We start from the raw sequence: 24,718 nt of genomic DNA on the forward strand, positions 1-24,718 counted from the left end.
AAGTCACAGTTTTAACATCCAGTTTTTCACATTTTAATTTGACAGAAATCAAAAGCCAAAAAGAAACTTTTCCTTCAAAGTGTGCCAGCACAGCACGACTGTGCTGGCGATCGCATGCCAACGCCCTGAGTTCTATACGCGGTCAGTTTCGCAGTCCGTCATTGGAAGTGTCAAATATGTCCATAAGCCTCATATGCAGTCATCTTTTTTATATAAAGTACATGCAGCCAAAGACAAAATCCACATCTCTGGGTTCCAGGTTCTCCAGTGTGAGAGACCTTTACTTTTTCTTCCGTTTTTACTTTTTTTATATTATTGAAAAATATTTTCGGGGGTTCTGAACTGTTAGTGGCACAAAACCTAATGAAGGACTTAATAAAAAAACATGTTCCGGTATGTTCTGACCTTTTTCGAAACTGAGCAATTAACTAATCATTGACAAAACCCTGAGCAGATTAACTGACGAAGAGAATAAAGGTCAGCCCTACCCCACCTCATAAGGACTTATATATAATATATTTTTATATATATATATATATATAATATTATATATATATATATATATATATAAATATATATAATATATATATATATTTATATATAGATATATATATATATATATACATATTTTATATACCCTACTAGTATACTTTTTCATATATAAATATATATATTTATATATAGGATATTTGAGTTTTCTTATAGCCATAATCAGCAATATTAAAAGAATAAAAGGCTTGCAAATATATATATATAGCCTTCAAGGAGCACAATTTCTGCCACAAACACACCGACTCTCTCCCACTCGACTTTCGACTTCCACGGATGCAGCCTCGATCCGAGCCGCTTTCCATACCGTGTGTAAACAGCTCTCAAGGACTCCTGTTCCACTCGCTTTCAATGACCTGTTGAAAGACCTCCAGCAGGCAGCGGTAATAAGCCGGCTTAGCCCCCCCACCCCCCCGCCAAGGCCACCGGTAAATGGAAACACACACACTGTGGATCTCAACGGGCCCTTTCCACCGCGGAGCGTTTTGAATCCGATGCCACCAAACTGTCTATCGCCTCCAAAAAAACCCATTCACTAACATACTTGAAATGTGGCGTTTAACACTCACACTGTTTTCTTGATATCTTTAGTGTGGTGAGGTAAGGCCAACAAGCTCCGCTATCCACCGCTCTGCTCGTTAATGTGTGAAATACACATCGAGAGAAAAACTCAAACTATCTGGATTTTTGGGCGTTTCATGTACTTTGGATACGTGCAGTAAGAAAACGGGTTTTGAGTTATTCCCATCAGATGTCTGGTGGACAAACTCCGGCGCTTCCTCAAAGTCTCCCCATGTGCGACTCACTCTCCTGTCCTCTCTCCTTGTTCTTCAGCAGCAGCAGCTTCTGCTCCCTCTGCTGCTTCTCCAGCTCCTGCTCCAGACGGTGGTTCTCCATCTTCCTCTGATGCTCCAGCAGCTCCTGCTGGTGCTTCAAGGCCAGAAGCTCTTGTTGCTGCTGCAGGAGGAAGCGTCAGAACAACAGCTTCAACACATATTCAAACTTTATGCAAACTCGGCACAACAGGAGGACACTTCTCGCTCTTAGGTCTGAGATCCTTCTAGTTTTTCAATCTAAATGTAAATAATTCGTTACTTTCTCCTCTTTAAACATCAATTTACATTCCACTCCCGGTAAGTTGCCATCAGAAATAATTAACTCTGACAGCTGTTGGACGCAATGAAATTTCAAAAAAACGTTGCAATGAAATAAAAACTTGAGGCCACAAGCCTTTTAAATAAACATAAACAATTTAACTGGGGCTGAAGCTTTAGCAAGACACATAATCCAATCTGTTCGTCACTTTTCAATGAACTACAACTAAAAAACTTTTCTGTTGTTCCACGGCTCATCCAGAAAGGTCACATTTAATATCTGCTGTAGAAGCTCAAATGTGTTTAGCAACACCTTGGTCTCACTCGAGTGTCCTTGAATGAGACACTGTGCAGAAAAGCATCAATTAAAGGCCGCTGATGCAAACTGAAAGCTGTTTTCACCATTTTAAGACACTTCCTCGACTTAAGGCAAGAGTCCCAATTACTCTTCAATGCCACTGTGATGTAGAATGAATAGTTCCAGCTATCTGTGCTCCTAAATGACCTCTGTGAGGACCCGTCGCTCTGCCCTCCTCTTCCCCTTATCGCCACACACCCAATGGCAATATTTAATCAGTTCGCCGTAACTGCACGTAATCAACTTCTTCTTTTTTTCCCAAACGCAGTCAACAGACGCTCCTGTGTTTCCAGTGAGGGCAACAACAAAAAAATCAAGTGCTTGGTGACAAGTCTGTGAATAAATCAGTGGCTGAAGGTGAGAGGAGGTGAGGAAGAGGCTCGTGAGAAAAGCACATGGGCTCTCATGGCCGGCGTCCAACGAGGGGCCCTTTCTTTGTGTCTTTTGATCAACGTTGGGGATTGACTCAAAGTAACCTCCACACACACACACACACACACACACACACCAATCCCCTGTGGCTCAGTGGACCAGAGATGTACACACAGATGACTAATACTGCAAAGAGCTTCATGATCGCTCTCAATTCATGAGGGTTACCTGTTGTCAACTTGCGAGAAATGTGTGTGTTAATGTGTGTGTTTGAGACATTTGAGGAGTGAGTGAGTGTGTGTGTGTGTCTCTAAACCGGGCATCGTGTGAGTGTGTGTTTGCTGACATTTGAGAGGAAGTGTATGTTTTAACGCCTGTGTGTTTGTGTGTGTATGTGTGTGTGTGTGTGTGTGTGTGTCCACAGGGGCAGTGAATGGGGCTGATTGAGGCTCAGGCTGTGCGTCATGGCTTCCACCTGAGTGGTCCTGCAGCCCCACCACAGGCCAGGCGGCCCTTCAGACAGCATCACTCGTCCCTCAGTGTCACAGGACGACCCGACAGAGAACAAGAGGAGATGGAAGAGAGGAAGGAGATTGGAGCGTTTAGGAGAGAGGAGATGAAAAGACAAAGAGAGGAACTTAAGAGAAAGCAAAGGGGAGTGGAAAGATGGACAAGAAGGATGAAGGACAGGGAGTAAAGAAACAAGAAAGCAAGGAAGAACAATTCAAGGAAGGAAGAGAGGATGACAGTAAGAAAGATAAGAAGGGTGACTGGAGACAGAAAGGAGACAGGAAAGAAGGGAGAGGCAGAGAGGAGAAAGTCGCTAGGAAGGAAAACAAAAAGGGCATTAAGAAGAGGCAAAAAAAAAGAAGACAGGAAGTAATACAGGGAGATACAGATGTAGAAAATAAGTAGAAGAGGAAAGGAATACAGAAAGACAGTCAGGAAGGAAGAGAGGAAGAAAAGGAAAACAGGAGCAAAGGTAGGACATTAAGGAGGGAAGAAAATGGGGGAATAGAGAATGAGAATGAGAGTGAAAAAATGAGGAAAGGAAGAAAACAGGAAGTGATGAAGGAAGAGAAATGGAAGTGGACAGGAAACAAGAGAGGGAGAAGAAAGAAGGAAAACAGGAAGATAGTAAGGAAGTAAAAACAGGAGGAACGACAAGGCGGTCGAAAGAAGACAATAAGAAATCAAAGAAACATGTCCACTGTGAACCACGTTCCACGGGAGCCATTAAAACCATTACACTCAGACTAATGTCATCCTGCACACTGAAATCCATTTTTAGACATTTTATTCTCAGTCCTGAACCAAAAAAAAAAGTAGTAACAAACACTGGAATATCTTTATGTGACATTTCAGCCCCTCCGGAGCTCCGGGAGCCCCCGATGTATTAGAGCCTCCCCGAGTGGGCGTGCTGATCTAGATTCACTTTGTATTTCCAGGTCACTTGGATAGCGTGAACATGAAGTCTGACTCAAATGCGCTCCAGTGAAGGAGCCAGACAGCTGCTCTGCATATGCAATTATTTGTATTATTTGGAATATTGCATTTTAAAGTAAAGTCGCAGACAGGTGGTGGATCTAAACGCCGTCGTTTCGCCCGCTGTTATCCGTCTCTGAAGGTGAAAAAGAAGCCAGCGCAGCCTTCTCGTCCTCCGCCGCCTCTTCGCTCGGAGCAAAGTGATTTTAGGCTGACGGAGGTCAGTTAATGAAGAAGAAGGCTAAATCAAGAGCTGCCTCTGCTTTGTTTACTCAACTTCTAAATAGGTTTGGTTCCTGCTGCTTACTCTTTACTTTAATTGCATCTGCTGTTGGATGCTGTTGCTCTGCAGCTCCATCGATTGACGCCGCTATCTTCCTTAAAAAGTAAAGGTCGGATGAGCTCGACACTGAACCTTTGAGGGGGCGAATGGAGGGAGAAAGTCGTGTAACAGAAATACTCCAGTAAAGACCTCAGGGTTAGACTGAAGTCCGCTAACTGACGCACCGTGATGTGTTCCTGGATCTGGACCTCGTGCTGGCGGGAGAGCTGTTCGTGCTGCCGCTGGAACTCGGCGATGAGGATCTGCCTCTGGATCTGCTGCTTCTGCTTCAGGGTCAGCAGCTCCTGCTGCAGCTGCTGCTCGCGCACGCCCCCGCCGGCCGGGCACGAGCCCCCCAGCAACCCCGGGCCGGGCGACTGCTGACCGGACGGGGAGAGCGAGGACACCGGCTGCTGCTGCTGCTGCTGCTGGTGGTGGTGGTGGTCCACGCGCAGGTCCATGGGGATGGCGGCCGGAGGGAGACGCAGGGGCAGCGCCGAGTTGATGTCCACTGCGAGGGGGGGGACAGACAGACGTTGGCACATGAATTGCTAAGCTAGAAGGCACCCTGGCATTGTACAGCTGGATAGGATTACATTAAAGCTCATCAGAATGCTCGGGGATGAGCGATATGAAGGAGATACCTGTTGCCGCCGAGCGGCAACGAAGAGTTACGACGCTTCGCATCAATTAGTTTCCTTTCACCAGCTTTAGTGAAGGAAATCACACAGCTGCGTAGAAACTAAAGAATTAAAACTGCCGAGGCTCTGACTGGAACACTCAGACGGGGACACGAGCAGCTTCAGACCGACGTGCAACACGACCAACGTCTCATGTGTCGAGCAGCGACTGTTATTTGAGCAAAAGGTCGAAATCTTTAGTGTCACGACCGTCTAAATTATAAGTGACAGCAGAGTGTTTTTTCTAAAGCTCACCCCCGACCTCTGACCTCTTTGTCGCCGAGGTGACGACATCATCTTCATATGGGAATCAATAAAGCTTCACATCCGCAGCGATGAGAGAGGAAAAAGAAGAACAACCTTTGGCTGAAGCTGCAGCTCCACGCGCCGCCCGGCCGGCACCCGACAAAGATCGCATTGACCCGGCGGCGGCGCGGGGGCCTGGAGCCACCCACACATCACTGCACAGGAAGCCCTCCAATCACGCGGCTTCCTCCCCGTTTTAATCCGAATAAACAGAGAGCCGATCGGCTGATTATTTACCTACATGTTTAGAGAGAGCGCCGGCGGAGAGCCAGAGATACTTGCCCCCCGAAACTTTGTGTTGATAAAAAGAGGCAAACACGCCGCCGCTGGCACACTTGGCGGCATCGGTTGGTTCACAGAGCCGCAAACGACCAAACAGACCGCTCGCATGAGGGGAGCACACGGCGGAGCACACAGCCAGCTCTATCCGCCGGCAAATTGACACTTATGCCTTTAAAAGCCTGGAGGGATTCTCTCAGGATTCTCTTTTTTTTTAAGCGGACGTCGTGCTTGAACTCAAATCGTGTGTGCGGAGGCTTCGGTGACGGTAAACACCCTTTTTTTATTTATTGGAATCTTCCCCTCTCCGCTCACGAGTTTTTTTTTCTTTCCTGCATCCGTTTAGCTCGATTTACGACGACGCGGGGGCCACGTTTGAAAAGGTGAAGCGTTCGTGGAGGATCCTCTGGGTGGAAACAGCTTCCTCTTCTTCCCCTTCTGAACATCGTCTTCACTGCAACCGTGCATCACACCGTGCTTCCTGCCCCCCCCCTCCAGAGTAACAACATGCAACGGGTCCCAGAGGGTCTGCCGGATGACAACAACATGTGAGGCGGGACTCTCTCTCCTTAATGTGTGCACAATCTGTCCAAAGTGAGAATTAGTGTCTGTTTCAACCCGCGGGACATGAGCTTTGACATTTCCCTCGTCATAAGATGACTTCTTTCACTCCCCCCCCAACCCCCCTTTTTTTCTTCTTTCTCCCGAGTCTTCTTCTTTCTATAACAATTAGTCTCCTTTCCACGAAAAAAAAAAAGGAGCCCGCCGTGTTTTTTCTGCCATTTGTGAATCTGACTGACGAGGCGCCCGATCTCTAACGACGTGCAGCGACGCCCTCATCGCCGGTTGCTCTGCGGACCCCTCGCTCGCTTCAGGGGTCGACGACGCCGGTTCGAAGTGTTGCCGGTTGATGAGACCGAGGAGGGCGAGAGGAGAGAGCGCTCGTTCGGAAAGAGTGACTCCTCGAGTCGTGAATCACCATTCCACGACATGAAAAGAGAGTTTTGACAGCGAGAGGGTGGATTCCTGAAAAATATAAATATCTCGAGAAAGTACAGGAAATGTATTTACAGAGGTATATTATAATGTCTGGATCCGTATGAGTCACTCTGCAGTCGCTTCAGGAGGCTGGAGGCTGGAAGGAGCCACGGACTCCGTGTTCAGGCTTCAGGGCTTCAAGCTGACGTCTCAGGTAAACATGCACCACGCCTGGTGACTTCAGGGTGGACAAGGGTTTATATTTCTTTTCTTTTTGTCTCTTTCTTTGTCTCATCTATGAGTCGCTTTAGTAAGAAAAAGAATGATAGAAAAATTTAAAAAAGAAGGGACAGTTGAGATGTGACAAGCTGCACAAACTCACAAAGGCTCCAACCTCGTGCAAATCCATAACTCATGCACACAATCGTATGCACACACACACACACACACACAAACAGACACACACACAAACAGACACGCACAGTCCCCGGACAAAATGTTCCTCTTGGTTATCGAGTCCCTGACACAACACACACACACAGCGATGGTGACGCACACAAACGCGCCGCGTGTCTCTGTCACGCCGGCGAGAGGGAGATGCGGATAGAGACGGGGGAATAGGTGGCGTCGGTGAACGTACCCATCGGTGCTCTCCTCCTCCTCCTCCTCCTCCTCCTCCTCTCTCCTCCTTATCGCTGCACCTCCTTCAGTCTATTGCTGCGAATGACAGCTCGCTCCGTCCGCTGCTCATCTGACTTCTCCTCTTGCTCTTCACCTCCGACGCTTTTTGCTCCTCGTTCATCCCCTCTCATGTTGGGCGTCTCTCTCCTCTCCTCTCCCCTCTCTCCCTCTCTCTCCCCCCTCTCTCTCTCCTCCCCTCGTCCCTCGCTTGCCCAGTGGTGACATCACAGGGCAGTCTCAGGCATGCAGCCTGTTTATTCTGCAGCCCTCTGCTTTTCCAGGAACCAACGTCACACACACACACACACACACACACACAGCACTCTCTCACTCACTCTGTCTCTCGACCTGCTCCCCTAGCTTCCAAAGGCAAAGGAAAACCCTCCACGCCGGTTGTAGTGCATCAAATATCTCCTGCGTCCCATTTAGCTGCATGTGTCCGCCCCCCCCCCTCCCCCTCCCCCTATAATAACCATGTGGTTTTAATACCCAGTGCTCAAATTCCTGGCCTGGAATTTGCCAACATTTCCCAAACAAATAAAACCCCAAGATGGAGGATCATAAAAAACAAAAGAATAATGTGGGATTAGTGTCAGATAATAGTTTGCTACTGTATTTTTGCATCTCATTATTTCAGCGCCGGTCTCGTATTCTGATGTTTCTTTTCACAAATATTGTGTGTGTCCATGCATGCGCGTAGAAAAGTCCTTCATGCAAAACGTTCACATCTTTAGCTGCAAATGAGTCAAGACGACCTTCAGCAAAAGATGGTTCAGCTAGGAGAATAACTGTGAGACAATATTGAAGTTATTCAAGGCCCTGTTTTGATGACCAATTCACCATTTCAGGAGCTTTTCAAGCAACAGTGCAACACATGTGTGGTAGTGAGCCGATTGTTCTTCATAATGGAGTGATTGCCTTTGAGTTTTGGACACATTTAAACAATTTTAATGTGCATTTTTCACTTTCTTATGACGCTTTTTAACCAAACAATTGATAACGTGAGCCAGAATATAATTACGAGACGAATCAATGGTGAAAACAATCACTGGTTGCAGAGCTGTAACAGGTCGCGCTCAATAAAAGGCGCCACGAGAGGTCGAAACACACGCGCGCTAAACTACCCGGTAACACGCACGGCGGAATCTAAAAAGCTCTCACGGCCCATCAGACTAACCTGGCGAAGATAAACTCGGCACATCTCGCCTTCAGACACGCACCTCGGCTCACAGATGTGTGCCGGGTAGCGGGTAGCGGGGGGGGGGGACGCTCCCGTCTCGTCTGGCGGGGGAGCGGAGGAGCTTCACGCGGCTGACAGCTCACCCGGAGCCAACGCTCGGTTGAGAGGAGCAGGTACTTTAGTCTGCGTCTCTTTCTGTTCGCTCCTTTCCTTTCGAGCGCTTCAAAGTTTCCTTCGGTTTTGATATGGAACATATTTGAGGCGTGCGGTTGGATCTCCGCTCCACCGCGTAGAACTCATCGTGATCCGAGTGTTGTTGTTTTTTTTCATTCCCCTCTCTCTGGAATCTTTTTTTTTTTTTTTTACTTCCTCTCTCTGCCCGAAACTTTACTCCTTGACCTCTCTCCCTCCGGGCAGGTAGCTCTCCTCCCTCCTCTCATCCTCCTCCTTCGTGCCCTCTCTTCCTTCAGCGGGTCCCTCCCTCACTCACTTTCCTTCGCTCCATCTCCCCGCAACGGATCACAATCTGTTTACAACCCCTCCGGCGCGCTCCACAACTCTTCTGGCTCCAATTGCCGATCTATTAATACCAGACAATGCCGAGGCTTGGCGTCTCCGGTTTGAGGCCCCGGTTCTCCGAGCGCACATCCCGCGGTCCGACTGCCTCCGCACTCGTCGGGCTTAATAGACGTCACGCTGAGACGAGACAAGCTTTTTTTTTCTTTCCTTATGCTTTTTTAACGCATGCAAAGAGACGACAAAGAAGAGGAGAGATTGTGCACGGGGCTTCGCGGTGAATTTAGAGATGAGAGCCAACAAGTAGCACATCTGTTGACGGGGGGGAAATAGCTGCGGCCGGCGTACTGATTGGTCTCTGAGGGTGGGATGCGTGAACATCCGCCTACGTTATCTCAGAGTTCTGCCTAAATGCAAACGCTCGTTTGGTGTTGTTTTCGACAAGCACATCCTGGTTATGAGCTCGCAGCGGGGGGGGAAAAAGGCCGACTGTGATCGCGGTGACCTCTCGGGGAGCGAAGACTGGAACGCCAACGACAGGGTGGGGGGGCAGGGAGGGCCGCGCTCTGCCCCGAAGGTGAGCTCCGACATGTCGCGGCCCCCGCTGACGTCTGGAGCCTGACGGGTGGAGGTTTGGCGTCGAGGTGCAGGGACGTGCGAGGATGTGTCGAGGCCCGCGAGTGTTTACGCTGCACAGTTCACGCTCGTGTGGGAAGCGTTAATAATAATAATAAAACACCCAAAAAATGACTTTGTCCCCGCTTTGGTGTTGGACTGCTGGTCAGACGACATTTTTAAGACCGTGCCCTAACTTATTCCCAATGCTCTGACATTCTAGTGATCGCCTCCAAAGCTCCTGCGCTCCAGACGAGGCATTTTATGGGCCACTTAAGAACTTCATCGGCTGACCAGTTCATCTGCTGCAGCTCTCCAGCTTTGCGGCGGTGAAAAATGAAGAGAAATTCTATTCGAGCCGTGGGACCTTCGTCTCTCTCTCTCTCTCTCTCTCTCTCGCTCTCTCTCCTACAGTTTGCTTCTACACTTCCCTCTGTCCATTCACCAACAGCCCAAACCCCAAACATGGTTGACTGTGGCTCAGTGGGTAGCAGGTCTGTCTTTCAATCAGGGTGTTGGCGGTTCAATCCCCGCCCTAGTCGATGTCTCCTTGAGCAAGACACTGAACCCTGAGTTGCTCTCTGTAGCATTGTAACATGATGGTTATTCGCTTTGGATAAAAGCGTCAGCGAAACGAAATGTCATTTACAACAGAGGAGACGTTCTGCATATTTGGAGCTCAGCGGTTTGTTTACGTACGGCTGCTGTTTCAGCTCCTCTCTTGTCGAGAGGTCTCCAGGTTCACGGCTCAACGCGTCGTGAGCACACACAGTTATTGCAAGCGACCGGCGCTGGCTGCTTTGCGTGAAACCAAACCCGGGTGAGTTTGCTTTGAGCCGTGATGCTCCCCGACCACCGCTTTGCATCCCCAAAAGAAAAGCGGCGCGCGCTCGACACTTCAATGACGCAGCAATTGCATTTTTTTTAAACAGGTGCGCATCCAAACAGTCGAGGGGGGGGGGGGGGGGTGCCCGTCAGCTCTGTATCCAAGACAACAGATTTTGAGAATATCCGATGAAGTCACTCCAGTCAATTTCAATATTTCATCAGCCTCGCCGGAGACGTTGCAGAAGGAGAAAAAAGAACCAGACAACAAGGTTCTGGGACGAGAGAGAAAACGGGGCTTTGGGTCAAAGCGAGGAAGAAGTTATCGTTCATTTGTTCTTCCAGAGCAACAGAGTGCTGAACCGCAGCTTCCTGCTTCTCTCCGTTGCATCACAGGAGCCAACGAGCAGCATGGGCCGTAAATTATGAATCGCACTTTCACTATTTCCATTATTTTTTCTGACGGGGGACGGGGGGGGAATCAAAAAATGGTTCTCCGCGGTGATAAATGAAAAAGCACGGGGCAATTTAAGCGTCCTCATCGTGGAATCAGATAATGCATTATGCATATATTACCACAGACTTGTTTCTCCTTCAGATTACCTCATCTCCATCTGTGCCCCTTCCATTTGTGTACTCTCGCCTCACAGCTTCGCCTCCTCTCCCCTCCTCCTCCTCCTCCTCCACCCTGCCAGTGTTTGTATGGACTGGAGGTGGAGGAAGCTTCTGTAAATACGGCGCAACACTTTGTGATGTTTGTGACTGTGTTCTTGCAAAAGGAGAAAGAATGATGGCAGCAGATGGGGATTTGGAGAGAGAAGCCTATTTTCTCCTATTTATATCGATATTTTTCACTAAATAAGAGGAAGCTCCGATCTGTTTTGGGACTATCTCCGCTCCTGTCTCGGGGGGGAATTGCAGCAAACGCCTCACCAAGACAGTCTCAATGTACTTGTTTTGTTTTCGCTTCATGCTCCCGGCGGCCGTTCCTCTCGAGTCGTTTCGACAACAGTTTCACGCGAGCTCACGAGCCGAGCGCCAACATTCGGTGCGGCTGCGTTTTCATTCAACAAAATGGCACTGCATAAATCAAAACCGCGCAAGACTCTTCTTTGGACTTATTAAAAATCCACGAGCAACTAGGGGTCGGCCGTGCTCGTGGATGTGAGAACGGACGGCATTCAAAGTGAGGAGGTCGCTCTGATAATTGGAGCTGGATGGAAATCAGAGCCGCTCCAGGAACAACACATATGCATGCAAAGTTGTACAGGATGCGGTTAATAGTGAAATCACGTAGGTGCACACACATACACACACATGCACTGTCTTTGGTTTACAGAAGCTCATGCACACGCACACACACACACACACACACACATGCACACAGAGTCCAACCTGTTGGGATGTGGTTGAGCGCCGACGTCTTCAGAACCTCCAGCGGCTGCTCCTTCCCCAGGATCCCCTCTGCGGGAGAGAGAGCACACTCCGCTTCAAATATGGTCCGCAACATTGAGACGGGCCGCCGGCGACAAAGCGTGCTCTAATTCAGGCGGTCGAGAGCGCGGTCCGGTGCGGGGCGGGCGGGCTTCAGGTCATCCGCGAGGCTGCAGGCGCGCGCCCGCCGCCCGAGCGACCGCCCGCTGCATGACCAGCGGGGAGAAAAAAAGGAGCGAGCTGCTGAACTGTCGGCTGCGGGGGCGCTCTGAGAGAAGCCCGAGAATCGGAGGGACGCCGAAGGGAGCAGCCTTCATCGGCTCCCCTGTGCTTGTGTGCGAGTTCGGTGTGTGTGCGAGGAGAAGGAGGGATGGTGGGGCTCGACTGACACCGCCTGTGCTCAGCATAGCAAATGTGGCTGGCAGCAGCAGCAGGAGAGGGATGAAGGGGGGGGGGGGGGGGGGGGGGGATGGAGACGAGGGGTGGGAGGGAGAGTGGTAAAAATAGCTCACCCTTTTGTGTATAACAGCACATGCGGAGAGCGCACACCCAACGCACACACATGCAGACACAAAGACACACGGCCGTGGCCGCCCTCCTGTGTTTGTATGCACGCGTGTGTGTGTGTGTGTGTGTGTGTGTGTGTGTGTGTGTGTGTGTGTGTGTGTGTGTGTGTGTGTGTGCGCGCGTGGGTGTGCAAGTGTGTAGGCTGTAATTATAGTGGCAACATGAAAAGGCTTTTGTAGCTGCCGAGCCCTGGGAAGACATGGCTATAAAAAGCAGAGCGACAGAGAGAGGGGGTGAAGGAGGAGGAGGAAGAGGAGGAGGCGGAGGACGCATTGGGGAGAGGGGGAAGACAGAGGTAAGGAGGGGAGAGAAAGAGAGAGTGAGAGAGAGAGGTGATGAAGATGAGGCGATGGAGCAAAAAAAAACCCGAAAAAGACCCAAAAAAAGGAGGAGAGAGGAGGGGATGGAATTGACATGCATGGCGGCTGCACACCAATCTGCGACTACCGACACACACATTCTCTATATGTGCATGTCTTTTTTAGTAATCATGGGCACCTGATCCATGCATATAAATATATATATATAAATACAGATATAGATAAATATATATATTCTGAGCACAAGGCTGAGTGACATCTGAGGCGCTCAAACATGCAATTATTCCTTTGGATGGGAGATGGAAACCCATGTCAAATCCCTTTGGGGGAATAAAAGAGGGAAACAGGAGAGTGTCTCACTGTGCATGATCTATTTCTGGAATTCTCCCTGGACCAGACTGGCACATACACACAAACACACTTAATTGGCCATAAAGCTGGAGGACACGTTGTGCGCTGATTATGTATGTGTGTGTGTGTGTGTGTGTGTGTTCGTCTCGCACCACCTTGCATGAATGGCTGCACCCATGATGCACCAATCCCTCGGGACCAGGGCGAGGACTCATCTTTGGTCCCGTTTCTGTTCACCGTGGTCTTCTCACCGGCAGCTGCTGCCAGATATCACTGCCTGCACTCCTGCCCTGCTTTTTGTATTGTAGTACTTATTGTGTTTGTATAGTACTTATTGTGTTTCATGTTTTATGTTCATTTTATGTTCACTGTATGCACCTATACACCAGAACAAATTCCAGGTAGGTGTAAACCTACTTGGCAATAAATACAATTCTGATTCTGATTCTAACGTATCAGAATTAATCGGTTTGTTGTTGTTTTTAACCGTCAAATATGCGGGGGGGGGGGGGGGGGTCAGGCCACCTCGCACGTCCCTGCCTCCCCAAAACAAACACACCCATGACAGCGGATATCTCTGGACGAGGCTATTCAAATGAAAACACTGGTTTTTTTGCGATGTAAATGTGTCATGACACCTGTGGCCCGGAGTCCTCCCGAGCCGGTGTTGCTGTTGCCGGTCTCAGCTTTACATCTCTAACCTGTGAGCGTGGGGAGTCATGGTCCGCGGTTAGTTATGACAAACGGCGGATACGCTTTCGGTCCGGGCCGCGCGGTTGAAACCCGAGACGCATGCGGAGGCCACGCAGGTGTGACACACACGCGTCAAACACAATCGCCACGCGCTTGCAGAGAAGTGCCCCATGTCGTGGTACGGGGGCCATCAATCTTGAATGTAGCCTTGTTACCCAGCAGCCCCCTTTCCTCCCTCCCTCCCTCCCTCCCTCCATTCTCTCTTTCCCTCCATCCTCCTCTTTCCTCTGGGCAGGCATCGGGAGACAGGGAGCTATAAATAGCCTAGGCTCGCCTCAGGCAGAGTCAGTCGGCTCGAGCTAATGCAGCTACCGCTCGTTGAAAAACATGCATGTTATGATCTGCTCTCTGGGGGGGGGGGGGTGCAGGAGGGTGGTGCTAAATGGCGGAGGGCCCCGTCTGCTGCATTGCTGAGCGTAGTGTGTGACGGTGAAAGAGAGACAGGATGGGGCTCCACTCCGGCCTGCATGCTCCGTGTTGACAGAGGTCTTTGTTGTGCGGGAGAGGAACGAGATGTCCGTGCCACAAAGGAGCGACAGAGGAAGGGAGGAAGACGGGAGGAAGAAGGGAGGAAGGATGCTCCAGCCTCATTACATTCAGCGCACTTCCGTTCTGGCTGCTTCGTCCAGGGGTGACTCGTCCAAGGTGAACCCGACAGGAACAATACGATTAATCAAAGACGCCTCTCCTTGAAGAGACCGGGTCGCCAATGTGACGTCACGGATAAAAGAGGTCGGGTGGCCCCTGCGCGAGATTTCCAACGACCGCGTGACCCCCGTTTCATGCCGGGGGAAGCGGCGGTAATGCAGTTTACCCGCGGTGCGTGTGAGCGCTTCTTTGTGCTTTTCCGCGAACGCCGTCGTTTGAATACGCAACTTTGGAGGCTCTATTTCTAACCATGTGCGTCAAGCATGTTTTGCCCCGGTGCATTCTGGGACCCAGTGCAGCAATTATTGTTAGTGTGATAAAAGAAGGATAAAAACAAAAAATGATTGAACTGACCTGCACACGTCACCTTTGACATACGCCACTCAGAACACTTTCCGTATACTTAGCAGGGTTTATCCTGCATAGAGAACATTTGGGCGCGCGCCTACGCCGTTTTCCCGAGCGCCTAAGGCAAAAAAAGTCCGCGATGGAAAAAACAACAAAAAAACCTGTGTTCATCACGTGCATGTCAGCGAATATGTTCTCAATAGTATGTTTCAAGGAGGCTACAGCAGAACCCTCGTTCTGTTTTGATCAATAGTAATCGAGTTGATAAGCGTGTCTTCTTGTCTGATCAATACGCAACTGTGAGGTGAATGGACAGAGCGGCCAGCTGCTGGTCACTCAACAGCCCGACGTGCACGAATACACCTGGACTATTGTCAATAGGGATGCACCGATCTGATCGGCGCCGATCCATATCGGCCGATATTACCATTATCGGTTTTGATCGACGTTCTCAAAACGGCCGATCAGATGACGTAACATCTGCGAGAACTATCAGAGACGTTTCAATCGCGGCGCATCGCAACGGAGACGATGCGCCCGGCGAGGGCCGCAGAGTGAGAGGTCAGAGGGGATCCTCACCACCGAGCGGCGTCCCCGTCCCCCGAGTTGAATCACTGGGTCGACTCAGCCGACTCTCACATGTCTGCCCCTATAGGCTGATGCTCACGGTAAACGCATTCCATCGGGAGCGCGAGGCTTTTGATAAAGTTAGCGGAAGGATTTACGTGACACAACATCCGGTTTTGCAAAGTTAGCGGATAGAACCACGTGAAACAACATCCGTTTTTCAAAATAAGATGTCGACAAATCATACACTAAATAACATACAAGAAAACAATGAACTGATTTTGTATCTTTATAGATCGTTTCTGAGATTTAGCTTAAATTATGCTAACATTAAAACATTTTTACTGCACCAAGGAAGAGTTTATAAAAATAAGTCAGACTTTTGTATGTTAAACAAAGTCCTGTATAAAGATTTCCCCAAGAGTTCCAGGAAATGAATGATGCAGATGTGTTCCATACATATCTGAAATCCCCGATAATAGCAATCAAACAATTGTAATGTTTCAATTTGAACATTTTTCAAAGTAAAAGTCCTAAATGTTTAAAGAAATCTGTAATTTCTTTAATGTTTGAGTTGCTTTATATATGTATTTCCTCATAGTCCTAGGCAATAATGCTACACAATAAATAGAATGCTTCAATCGACACCGTGATCGGTATTATCGGTGATCGGCAGATACTGATTTCAGTGATCGGTGATCGGCACCAAAAAACCTGATCGGTGCATCTCTAATTGTCAATCTATTAGCCGATCTATTTTACGCAAAATGATTTCCTCAAGCATTGCCTCCATTATTTATGGAAAAAGAAGAAAAAAAACATAGATGTCTGCTAATTACGGTGACATGGCAATACAGAGACCGTGCGCGCGCGCCAACAATTTTTTTTGGGGAGCACCGAAGACCCATTTTGACCCAGGAAAAACCCTGCTTCGTGATTATTTTCGCGCGGTCGATTCTTAATGGACGTGTACACGCGGTTGCTAGGCGATCGGTGATGCAACTCTAAAGCCTCGGCGGCCGGGCCTAATGCCTCGGAACAACAAACGCCCACACGGCGTGTGAGATGACAGTCGCTCTGCAGCGACTGTGCAGACAGAGTCACAGGTGCACCGGTTCACATTTGGTGTTTTCGGTGTTGGGCACGGTGGTGTCAGAAGGCAAAGACAGGGCTCCGAGGAGGCGGTGTAAACCGTAATTGCCGCCGACAGCTCGTTGGACAGGTCAGCGTATCCCGTTTCTCAGCCGGGACGCGACAAAAGACGGGGGGGGGTACAAAAGACACGTCCTGTTCCCCCCCCCCCCCTCCCTCTCATGCCGTCTCTGTGCCAATACCAATTAAAAACGGAGCTTTTTCGAATGTAGCCGGGACACAGAAACCCCCGTCTGAAGTCCAGGACTGGGCGTTTGTTATTGGAGGCGGGATGGGATGGGTGCTGCGCTCCATTTGCACAAGGACAAAGCAGGGCTTGTGCATGTAGGGGGGGGGGTCGCTCTATGCACAAGAGACACCCCCCCCCCCACCACCACCACCACCCGAGGGGGGGCGGGTTTGTTCTGGGATGGACTGTTTGTAGTGTTCAGCCAAGTCGGTGGCACATGGGACGGGGGGGGCGAACTGGCTGGCTGGCTCTGCTCACCGGAGGGTTCACCGAGGTTCGACAATTTTGGAAACGACGGGTCGGATTGGAAAACGACACGTCGGATTGGAAAACGACACGTCGGTGGACGGGCCGGACGACCACGGCGACCCGGGGGCTCGAATCAGCCGGCGGCGAGGCATCGTGCTCGTGTCACATGACAGGAGAAGCGACACGGGAGACCACATGTTATGATTCTTTGTTCGCCGTGCGCGCACATGTGATTATCTCGCGTGTGTGCGATTCTATAAATAGACGCGGGGATAAGCCGGGCCCTCTTTATTGCAGCGAAAACTTTTAACCCCTTTCACCCCGGGATTTGAGCAGCGTGATGTGCGATGGCGTGCGTCTGGATTCGAGGATGAACCGAGGGGCTCCCTCTGGGAGAGTGCATGCGATGAGAGAAATGTAAATGTAACGCGTGAACCATCGTGCCCTTTGGCCTCGTGTGCATCTTGAGACTGGCAGCCGCTGCAGAGGGAGTACTTCTACGAGATGTTCGACTTTTGAGAAGATGTGGAAGCTTCTTTCTTCACAGTTTGATGTGCTCTTCTGGACCAGTTCGGAATGATGTGTCTTGCTCAAGGACACCTTCCTCACTTTCTCTGACATGGGGGGGAGGGCTTCTCATTCACATTTCTTCCAGTGCAAGCCAGTGATCTTCCAGTCCCAAGTCTGTTCCTTAAATCTCCGCGCCACCGCTGCTGCCCCCGTTAATAGCATCTGGCAGGTGTAATAAAATGAAAATCCATAATATGGATTTATAGGCGTCCAGAGATCCGTACTGTGCTGCAGTGTTTATCAAATACAGGCGTGAGACCCGACGACGGGCCGTCCAATTACTCCCACGAAGCGAGAGAGAGAAAAAAACACGACCGTACGAGTGAAAGTTAAGCTTTTTTTCTCCTGTCTCTGCCGTGTACGCAAATGCGACACACAGGGTTGAGTGACGGTGTCGGGTTTTTTAACAGAGCCCTCAGTCTGATGAAACTAGCAGGTTTAGTCACACGTAGAAGTGCACTCACAGGTTTTACATGCGGCAGAAGGCGGATTGCGATGCTTAAAGGAATACTGCCACATTTTGAGGGTTGTAGTCTGATGTTGAAGGTCTAATGTTGAAGATGGCCACCAACCGAATTCTCCGTCTGTCTATAACCTTGAAAACGGCAGCGCTCTTATACCTCCGTTACTATCGGTTACAATTGTGTTGTTTGTACAAGAGAGAACAAAAGAGGAATACAAACTATGTCACTATCTATTTCTACAGTGAATGTTTCTCTGCACTTAATATTTCACATTATTGCACACATTGAGGGTTTGTGTTCTCCCACCGCAATGAAAAAAAGGCCATAAAACAATCTTAGAAATATTAAATTATCTGTAACCGGTGATCGTACAGCTGATCCTGAGTGACACGACCCCCCTGGCCTCACACCGTTTACTTCACTCCCCGTCACTGTTGTTGTTTTCCTTCAAGGCCGCGTGAAACAGGAACTGGTTGCGCTTGTAACTTCAGATATCGCCGAGCCGCCGGGGAAGGGAACGCTGTGTGAAGTTTGCCGTTTCAGAGCCGTAAAAAGGCGCTCACACACACCACGCACACGCCCACGCACACGCCCTGCAGAATGAAGCAGGAGATATGTGATCTGAACAGTTTCAATATCCTGATGCTCTTTTTTACAAATTTGCATGAAGATACTGAAAGTTCAAACCTCTCATTTATTGAGAATCACAAGTAGTACCTGCGTGTGTGTGTGTGTGTGTGTGTGTGTGTGTGTGTGTGTGTGTGTGTGTGTGTGTGTGTGTGTGTGTGTGTGTGTGTGTGTGTGTGTGGATGACTCATGTGCACACCCTGTTCCTGCTCCAGTAGTGAAAGCTGCAGAGTTTCCTGGAACGACGATGCACTTCGGAATATAAAAGCAGTGAGTGGCATCGCCCGGCCTCCTTCAACAACTCACTGACCCCCGTGAAGGAGGCCGCCCTGAGAGCTCGTCATCCGGCCCGTAATGGTGCCGACGCGAGCCGCGAATACGGACCGATCTCCCTCGCAGAAAATAAAATGATGTTCAGGTGACCGCAAAACTCCCGAGGCGCCCCGGAGAATTGCGGGAAACACTTGAGGATGAACCCTGAGAGCAAACTGTTTTCCGAGTCAAGGGCGAGGAACAGAAGTGGATCACAAAGACTTCATTGACTCAGCAGCACACTGTTCTGAGTCTCATCGTCTGTTCTATATTCAGCTCAGCCTGCTGATCTGTGGCGAAGCGTTAGCTCCTCGCTAAGACAAACGTCTCCGGCTAATGTGCTAAAGCTCTCGGCACACAAGAGTAATCACTCCTGAGCAAACACTCTGGCCTTTTTGCTGGAATGCCCTCCAAAAAATTTGTAAACATTTTTAAAAAGGAAAAAAGACTGATGTTGACTGATGTTGTGAGGGCTGCATCGACCTGACCCCCCCCCCCCCCCTCTTATTTTGTTCTAGAACAATATAAACCCGACAAAGTGGGTCACTTTTCTTGGAAGAGCATTATGGTAAATGTTTAATCTAAAATCCCGCTGTCGCTGTAATAAAGAAAATGAGTAAATCCTGGATCAAAAACATGCGTGCTGCTAAGCTCATTTGCAGATTACAGAAGTGGCACGCAAGCAGGAACGCACGCCGGAAAACACCCGCCAGAGCTGCTGCTGCGTAGCGCGGGAACATGGCACACACACACACACACACAGGGCTTTACACTTTGAGACCTGGTACCTCAGAAAAATAAAACAAAGAAAAGAGTTGGCACCCGAGAACAAAGCCAAATGTTGTTTGATGACACTCATTTAAAAACTAATTGAACAGTTTGAGCAGACAATTTCCTCCGGGATCAAGTTCCCTCGCATCTTTCCCTTTAAAAGAACAATTACACCAAAGGAAGTGTAACCGACACCTGACCCTGCTCATTCTCACTTCTGAAAATATCACTTCAGTGAGAAAAAAAAGAGAAAAAAGAAGGGACCCTGACGAGCGCCGCCACACGGCGTTGCACATTTCTTTCCCGTCTCAGATCGTACCGACGCCCGGCGAGCGCGTCTCCGAGCTGTCGCTCAAGCAGCAGTAAGAAGCGACACCTCGACTTGACGCCCACACTTGGCGGCGCTCGGAGGACCGGGGACCGATTCCCTCTGAAGGCTTCTCAGAGGCAAACAAGACGGAAACAAACGGCCTCCTGGACTCACAGAAAGATCTCTGCTATTTTTAGGGGGGGGGAGGTGAGAGTTTGCAGGTTTGGCCCGACTGAGGAGATGAGGGGAAGAGGAGGTGCAACGTGGGAAATTAAGATGATGGCGTTTTGACAGGAGCCGCTTTGTTTATCTGCTCCGCGGCTGCTGGAGTCTCCTGGCTCGGCTGTGTTCGGGTCTGGGCGTTGATTCGACATCGATGTGTGTCTTCTTCCAACAGAATCGCCACTGCCATGAAATAATGATGGACCGGTGGGTTCTTTTCTCTGAGTATTGTAGAAAGTAAGAGCGCGTGTTGATACCCCACGAGTGCGTACGACTGGGTACGTACTTTTTGGTGGATTTGACAGTTTTCTCGTGAAGAAAGCTCAGTGGCTGTGAAACGACTCGGGCTCATTCCCAAAAAAAAGAGCAGCACAAAGATAAATAAGATAAATCGGCTATTAGTGCATTTTACAACTTTCAGGATCTATTGATTTAAATAAAGGCTGTTTTAAGTTTTTAGACTTTTCAGAAGTTGATTTATTTCCACAGGCCGGCCACCCTGAAGGCTCAGGTGGGTCGAATGAGAGACGCTATTGAGTTGAATTGTGGGAAGTGTAGTGTATTAGGAGTCAGGGACAAAAAGGCAGGATAACTCTGCCTCCGCTACTTTTATTTTGACCTTTTTAGGATTTAAATCAAATAATAACGCTTTTCTTTTTACTTTCTGATGCAAACAACATCTTTTCTGACTTTTCAAGCCATTTAAATAAAAATAAAACACTCAGAATTTGCATTTAATCAAAGAAAATCCGAATTTTGTTCCACAGTCAAAACACGAAAAATGTCTGAATATCATGTGAATATGTCTTCCTGCTTAAATGTTAATTATCGTATATTTCCGGGCGGTGAACACACCTCTGACACTTTGCACAAAAAAAAGCACACATATCCACCAGAGTACCGAGCGTCTTCTCCGAGCGCCGGCGGTGTGCTCAGATGTGTCCGTGAGGGAGCTGCCGGAGGGCCGAGGGCGCCGGCTGAGGCTCGTTCACGTCCCCCGAGGGGCCCCCGCTACCTCAGCTGTGGTATTTATAGTGCCCACACTCCCAGGTGTACGAGGTAAACACGGTCGACAGCGCCAGGTACCACGGCGACCGGGGCAAGGGGGTTAACCTTTTTTTTTCCTCGTCTGCCAGCTGCTTCCCGAATAATTTATCAGCTCGCTAAAACATGAGCTTCTAAAGCGAGCCTTGATTGGCCGTCGAAGAGGAGAGTCGGCCGGTTATGAACTCGTTCTCTCGTTCTCTCGTCCTCATTCATATTGAATCAAGCCAGTTAACAGTCATACAGACAGATTTTAACTGTTTTTATGAAGTTTTAGCGAGCCGCGGAGCAAAGGCAGAGAAGATGCTGCATAAACGTCCCCTCCTCTCCGTCTCTCTGTCACTTGTGAACAGGATTTTTTTTATTGTGATATTGTTATTTCATCCTTCTAACTGCGAGTTGAACATATTTAATTTCCACCTTGATTCACGCTGACAGATTGGTGAACAAGAAGACGTTACGTAACAACGTGGATCTTACCTTGGTGGCTGTGTGATGTCATCGCTGACAGGTCGGTGGTCAGGCGGGCGGCGGGCCGCGCCGTACGGGGGAGGCGAGCGCCCGGCTCGGTGTGTGTATTTGTAGGAGGAGGTGTGATTTACAAGATGGCAATCAGGGAGCGGCAATCATGCCAACGCTGTGGCTATCCAGAAGTGTGTGTGTGTGTGTGTGTGTGTTTTCAGGTTGATCCAACGTTCTTTCGAAGCTGGAAACAGGAAGCAGACGTCCGGTGGCAGCAGCCAATCCCCATGAGGCTTTTGGTTTGGCTGCTCCAATCAAAGAGCCAGCTCGTTGTCTGGCAACCTATCAAGAGAGGATGAAAAAGGTTCGACGAGGTTAGAAAAAAGTAGAAAGAAAAGACAGCACGAGTTGAGGGATGGGGGGGAAAAGGCTGTCGAGGGGCATCTCTGTTAATGATTGCACACACACAGCTCATTTTCCAAGTTATTCATAGTATTGATCTCTCCGTGACACTAATGATGACCGTTGACCGACGTCTTGGATTCCACTTACAGCATAGAGCTGATATGGCGTGGTCATCTATTAATGTAAATATAACTCTTGGCAGTTGCATCTCCATCAATTCAATTGTGTTTTTGAAATGCTGAATCAGCAACCACAGCCTCTGAAAGTGGTCTTCTGACGACGGTAAGAATGGATACGCGACACTTAAAAACGGTTTTCACCGACACTTTTCCAACATTTATTTCCTGCTTTCTAATTTGGACACTTGTAGAAATCCTGCGCTTGTTTTTGTGTTTTTTAAAGTAAATTACTGCTGCCGTGCAGATCCAAGACCGAAGACTCGACACGACCTCAAGTTTGACGGTAGAAAATGGTGGAACCATGAGGTCGTTAGTCTCATGAACATGCATACTTTACACAGTAAAGCGACCTTTGATTCTTCTATTTGTTTTGGAGATAAACAATATTTTCTTCGTTTCTTGCAAGTAACTATTTGGTCTTTCGGCTGTTCCCGGAATTAAATTATTCTTCTTTTCTTTCTGTTTTTTTCGGAGGGTATCCTGAATGCCTCGTGCCTGGAGCAGCGCTGTCAGATGTAATAACGGCTCAAGACCAAAGCATCAATTCGAGTTTACCGCCGCGGATAGAAGGGGTAAAACCTCTTGAGGCAAAGAGGGTGGGGGGGGGGGGGTGGCGGCACCGTGCATGTCCACGTCCTCTCGTGTGTGTGTGTGTGTGTGTGTGTGTGTGTCTAAAGCAGGATGGATGCATGTGTGTGTGTGTGTGTGTGTGTGTGCGTGCATTTAAGGGGGTCGGGGGTCTTAAGACAAGAGGGCCAGACAGTGCAGCCGCAGGACAAATTGCGCCCCCCCCCCCCCCAAAAAAAAGTCGGTCACTGCAGTGCATGTACACTTGTGCTTTGTGATGGAAAAATGTAAACGGAGAGGGGTGGAGGTGTTGAACGTGTGTCAGAGGGAGTAGCTGACATGCATGGATGGGGGGGGGGGGGGGGGGGGCTTCATGCAACACCATTCTCCGAGGGCATCTCATCTGTCTCGAGTGGGGTATTCATGTGTGTGCGTGCGTGTCCCTGGCCATTGTCCCTAAAAAGAGCTCGCTTGATGCAGGGTGACAGATCTGGGGAGACAAGGCCTGGAGCCCAAAGTGAAGAAATAATTTGTAAAAAAACACTAAAAACCAGACCTGGAAAATGGGTTAAACACACAGTTATGATGGTATATAACGCCACCGTGTGCTGCATCTGACTCCAGAAGTAGCGTTATAAACAAAACCACCACCTCTGACTAATACGTGCTGCTACAAGCCGTTTCCTCTGCTTTACGACACTTTAAACCTGCCGTAATGTGCCGCGTTAGATGTCGCTTTTACGGCTCCAAACAACCCATACGCCCCCATTCACAAAAAAGAAAAAAGATTGACGCATGCAGAGAATTACCACCGCCCATCCCGAACCATTCACACACACTTACGCAGGCCTGCGTCTTCGGTTTTTGCGACTTTTCCCTCTCCAATAACGCGGCCGTGCGGCAATAGTAGCGCGTTAGCACGCCGTGTGTCGCGTTAAAGCCTTGAGGCTCGGCCGCGCACTAAAAATAGCTCGGCAACAATCGGCATAATAAACATCGCCTGTCCTTTCTCCCTCCCTCCCTCCCTCGCTCCCTCGCTCCCTCCCTTCGCTGCCTTCACACTTCCCGCCCCGCAAACAGCGCAAAGAAACCCCTTCTTGGATGAAAAAATGTCGCAAAACGAGAAAAAAAGATGTTGTAAATGCATTCCTACCAGAAGTAGACCCGAGAAGAAGACAAGCCGTGGAGATACACGTATATAAAACACACGCGCGCACGCACCGGTGCGCCGAGGCGGAGCGGAGTGGAAACTTCAGCCGGACATTGTTTTGATGGATCCCGTCTGCGCGTCGCATCCCGGGCCTGAATATCAACATCAAAGCGGCGCGCGGCGGCACACATTCATCCCGCGAGGACGCGCAACGCGCGGAGCAGCTCACCTACACGCACCGCCAGGAAGCCAGTCGTCCCAACATGTGTCCCGCGGGGGCTTTTTTTATTATTATTTCTCTCCCATGTCACACTCTGGGGTGTTTTTTCTTTCTCTCAGCGCAGAGGAGGAGGAGGAGGAGGTGGTGGTGGAGTGGAGGGTGGAGAGGGGAGGGGGGGGGGGACAAGAAAATTCATCTCCTGACAGATTCCGCCATACTGGATTTTTTTTGTTCCAGCAGCGTCACATGGAGCGCCGCTGCGCTCACCAGGGGCGGGCTCAGCCGGACGAAGACGTGATCATCGATCTGTGGCGTTATGGCCATTACCGAGGGGGAAGTCATGGGCGGGTTTATCACAAGAAACGTCTCTGTTCCGCTCCAACGCGGTCATTACTTGTCTTTAATAACTTAAAGATGCATTACATCACCTTTAACTGCTCTATAATATATATATATATATATATAATATATATATATACATATATATATGTATGCATGAGTCAGTTTGTTCGTGGTGCTTAATAAATATATATATATATACAATATATTTATATATA

General features: G+C 49.2%; 1 protein-coding gene across 5 annotated transcripts in view; it reads right to left on the bottom strand.

Annotated features, from left to right (window-relative positions):
* LOC130204241 (histone deacetylase 4-like) overlaps nt 1-24,336 on the bottom strand; it is a 46,114-nt gene extending 21,778 nt beyond the window's left edge. The window contains exons 1-5 of one of the 5 annotated variants that reach the window (XM_056430799.1): nt 24,171-24,336; nt 21,659-21,982; nt 11,636-11,704; nt 4,366-4,691; nt 1,356-1,506 (exon numbers count right to left, since the gene is read on the bottom strand). In XM_056430799.1, the coding sequence (XP_056286774.1) occupies nt 1,356-1,506; nt 4,366-4,691; nt 11,636-11,704; nt 21,659-21,680 (568 nt within the window). In that variant the 5' untranslated portion in view covers nt 21,681-21,982; nt 24,171-24,336. Of the gene's footprint in view, nt 1-1,355; nt 1,507-4,365; nt 4,692-11,635; nt 11,705-21,658; nt 21,983-23,634 lie in introns of all 5 variants that reach the window. The other 4 variants (XM_056430801.1, XM_056430798.1, XM_056430797.1 and 1 more) reach the window with 4 other exon arrangements.
* Between the last annotated feature and the right edge of the window lie 382 nt (nt 24,337-24,718).

This window comes from Pseudoliparis swirei, chromosome 14, assembly GCF_029220125.1.
Source record: "Pseudoliparis swirei isolate HS2019 ecotype Mariana Trench chromosome 14, NWPU_hadal_v1, whole genome shotgun sequence".
In the NCBI taxonomy this organism is placed as follows: Eukaryota; Metazoa; Chordata; class Actinopteri; order Perciformes; family Liparidae; genus Pseudoliparis; species Pseudoliparis swirei.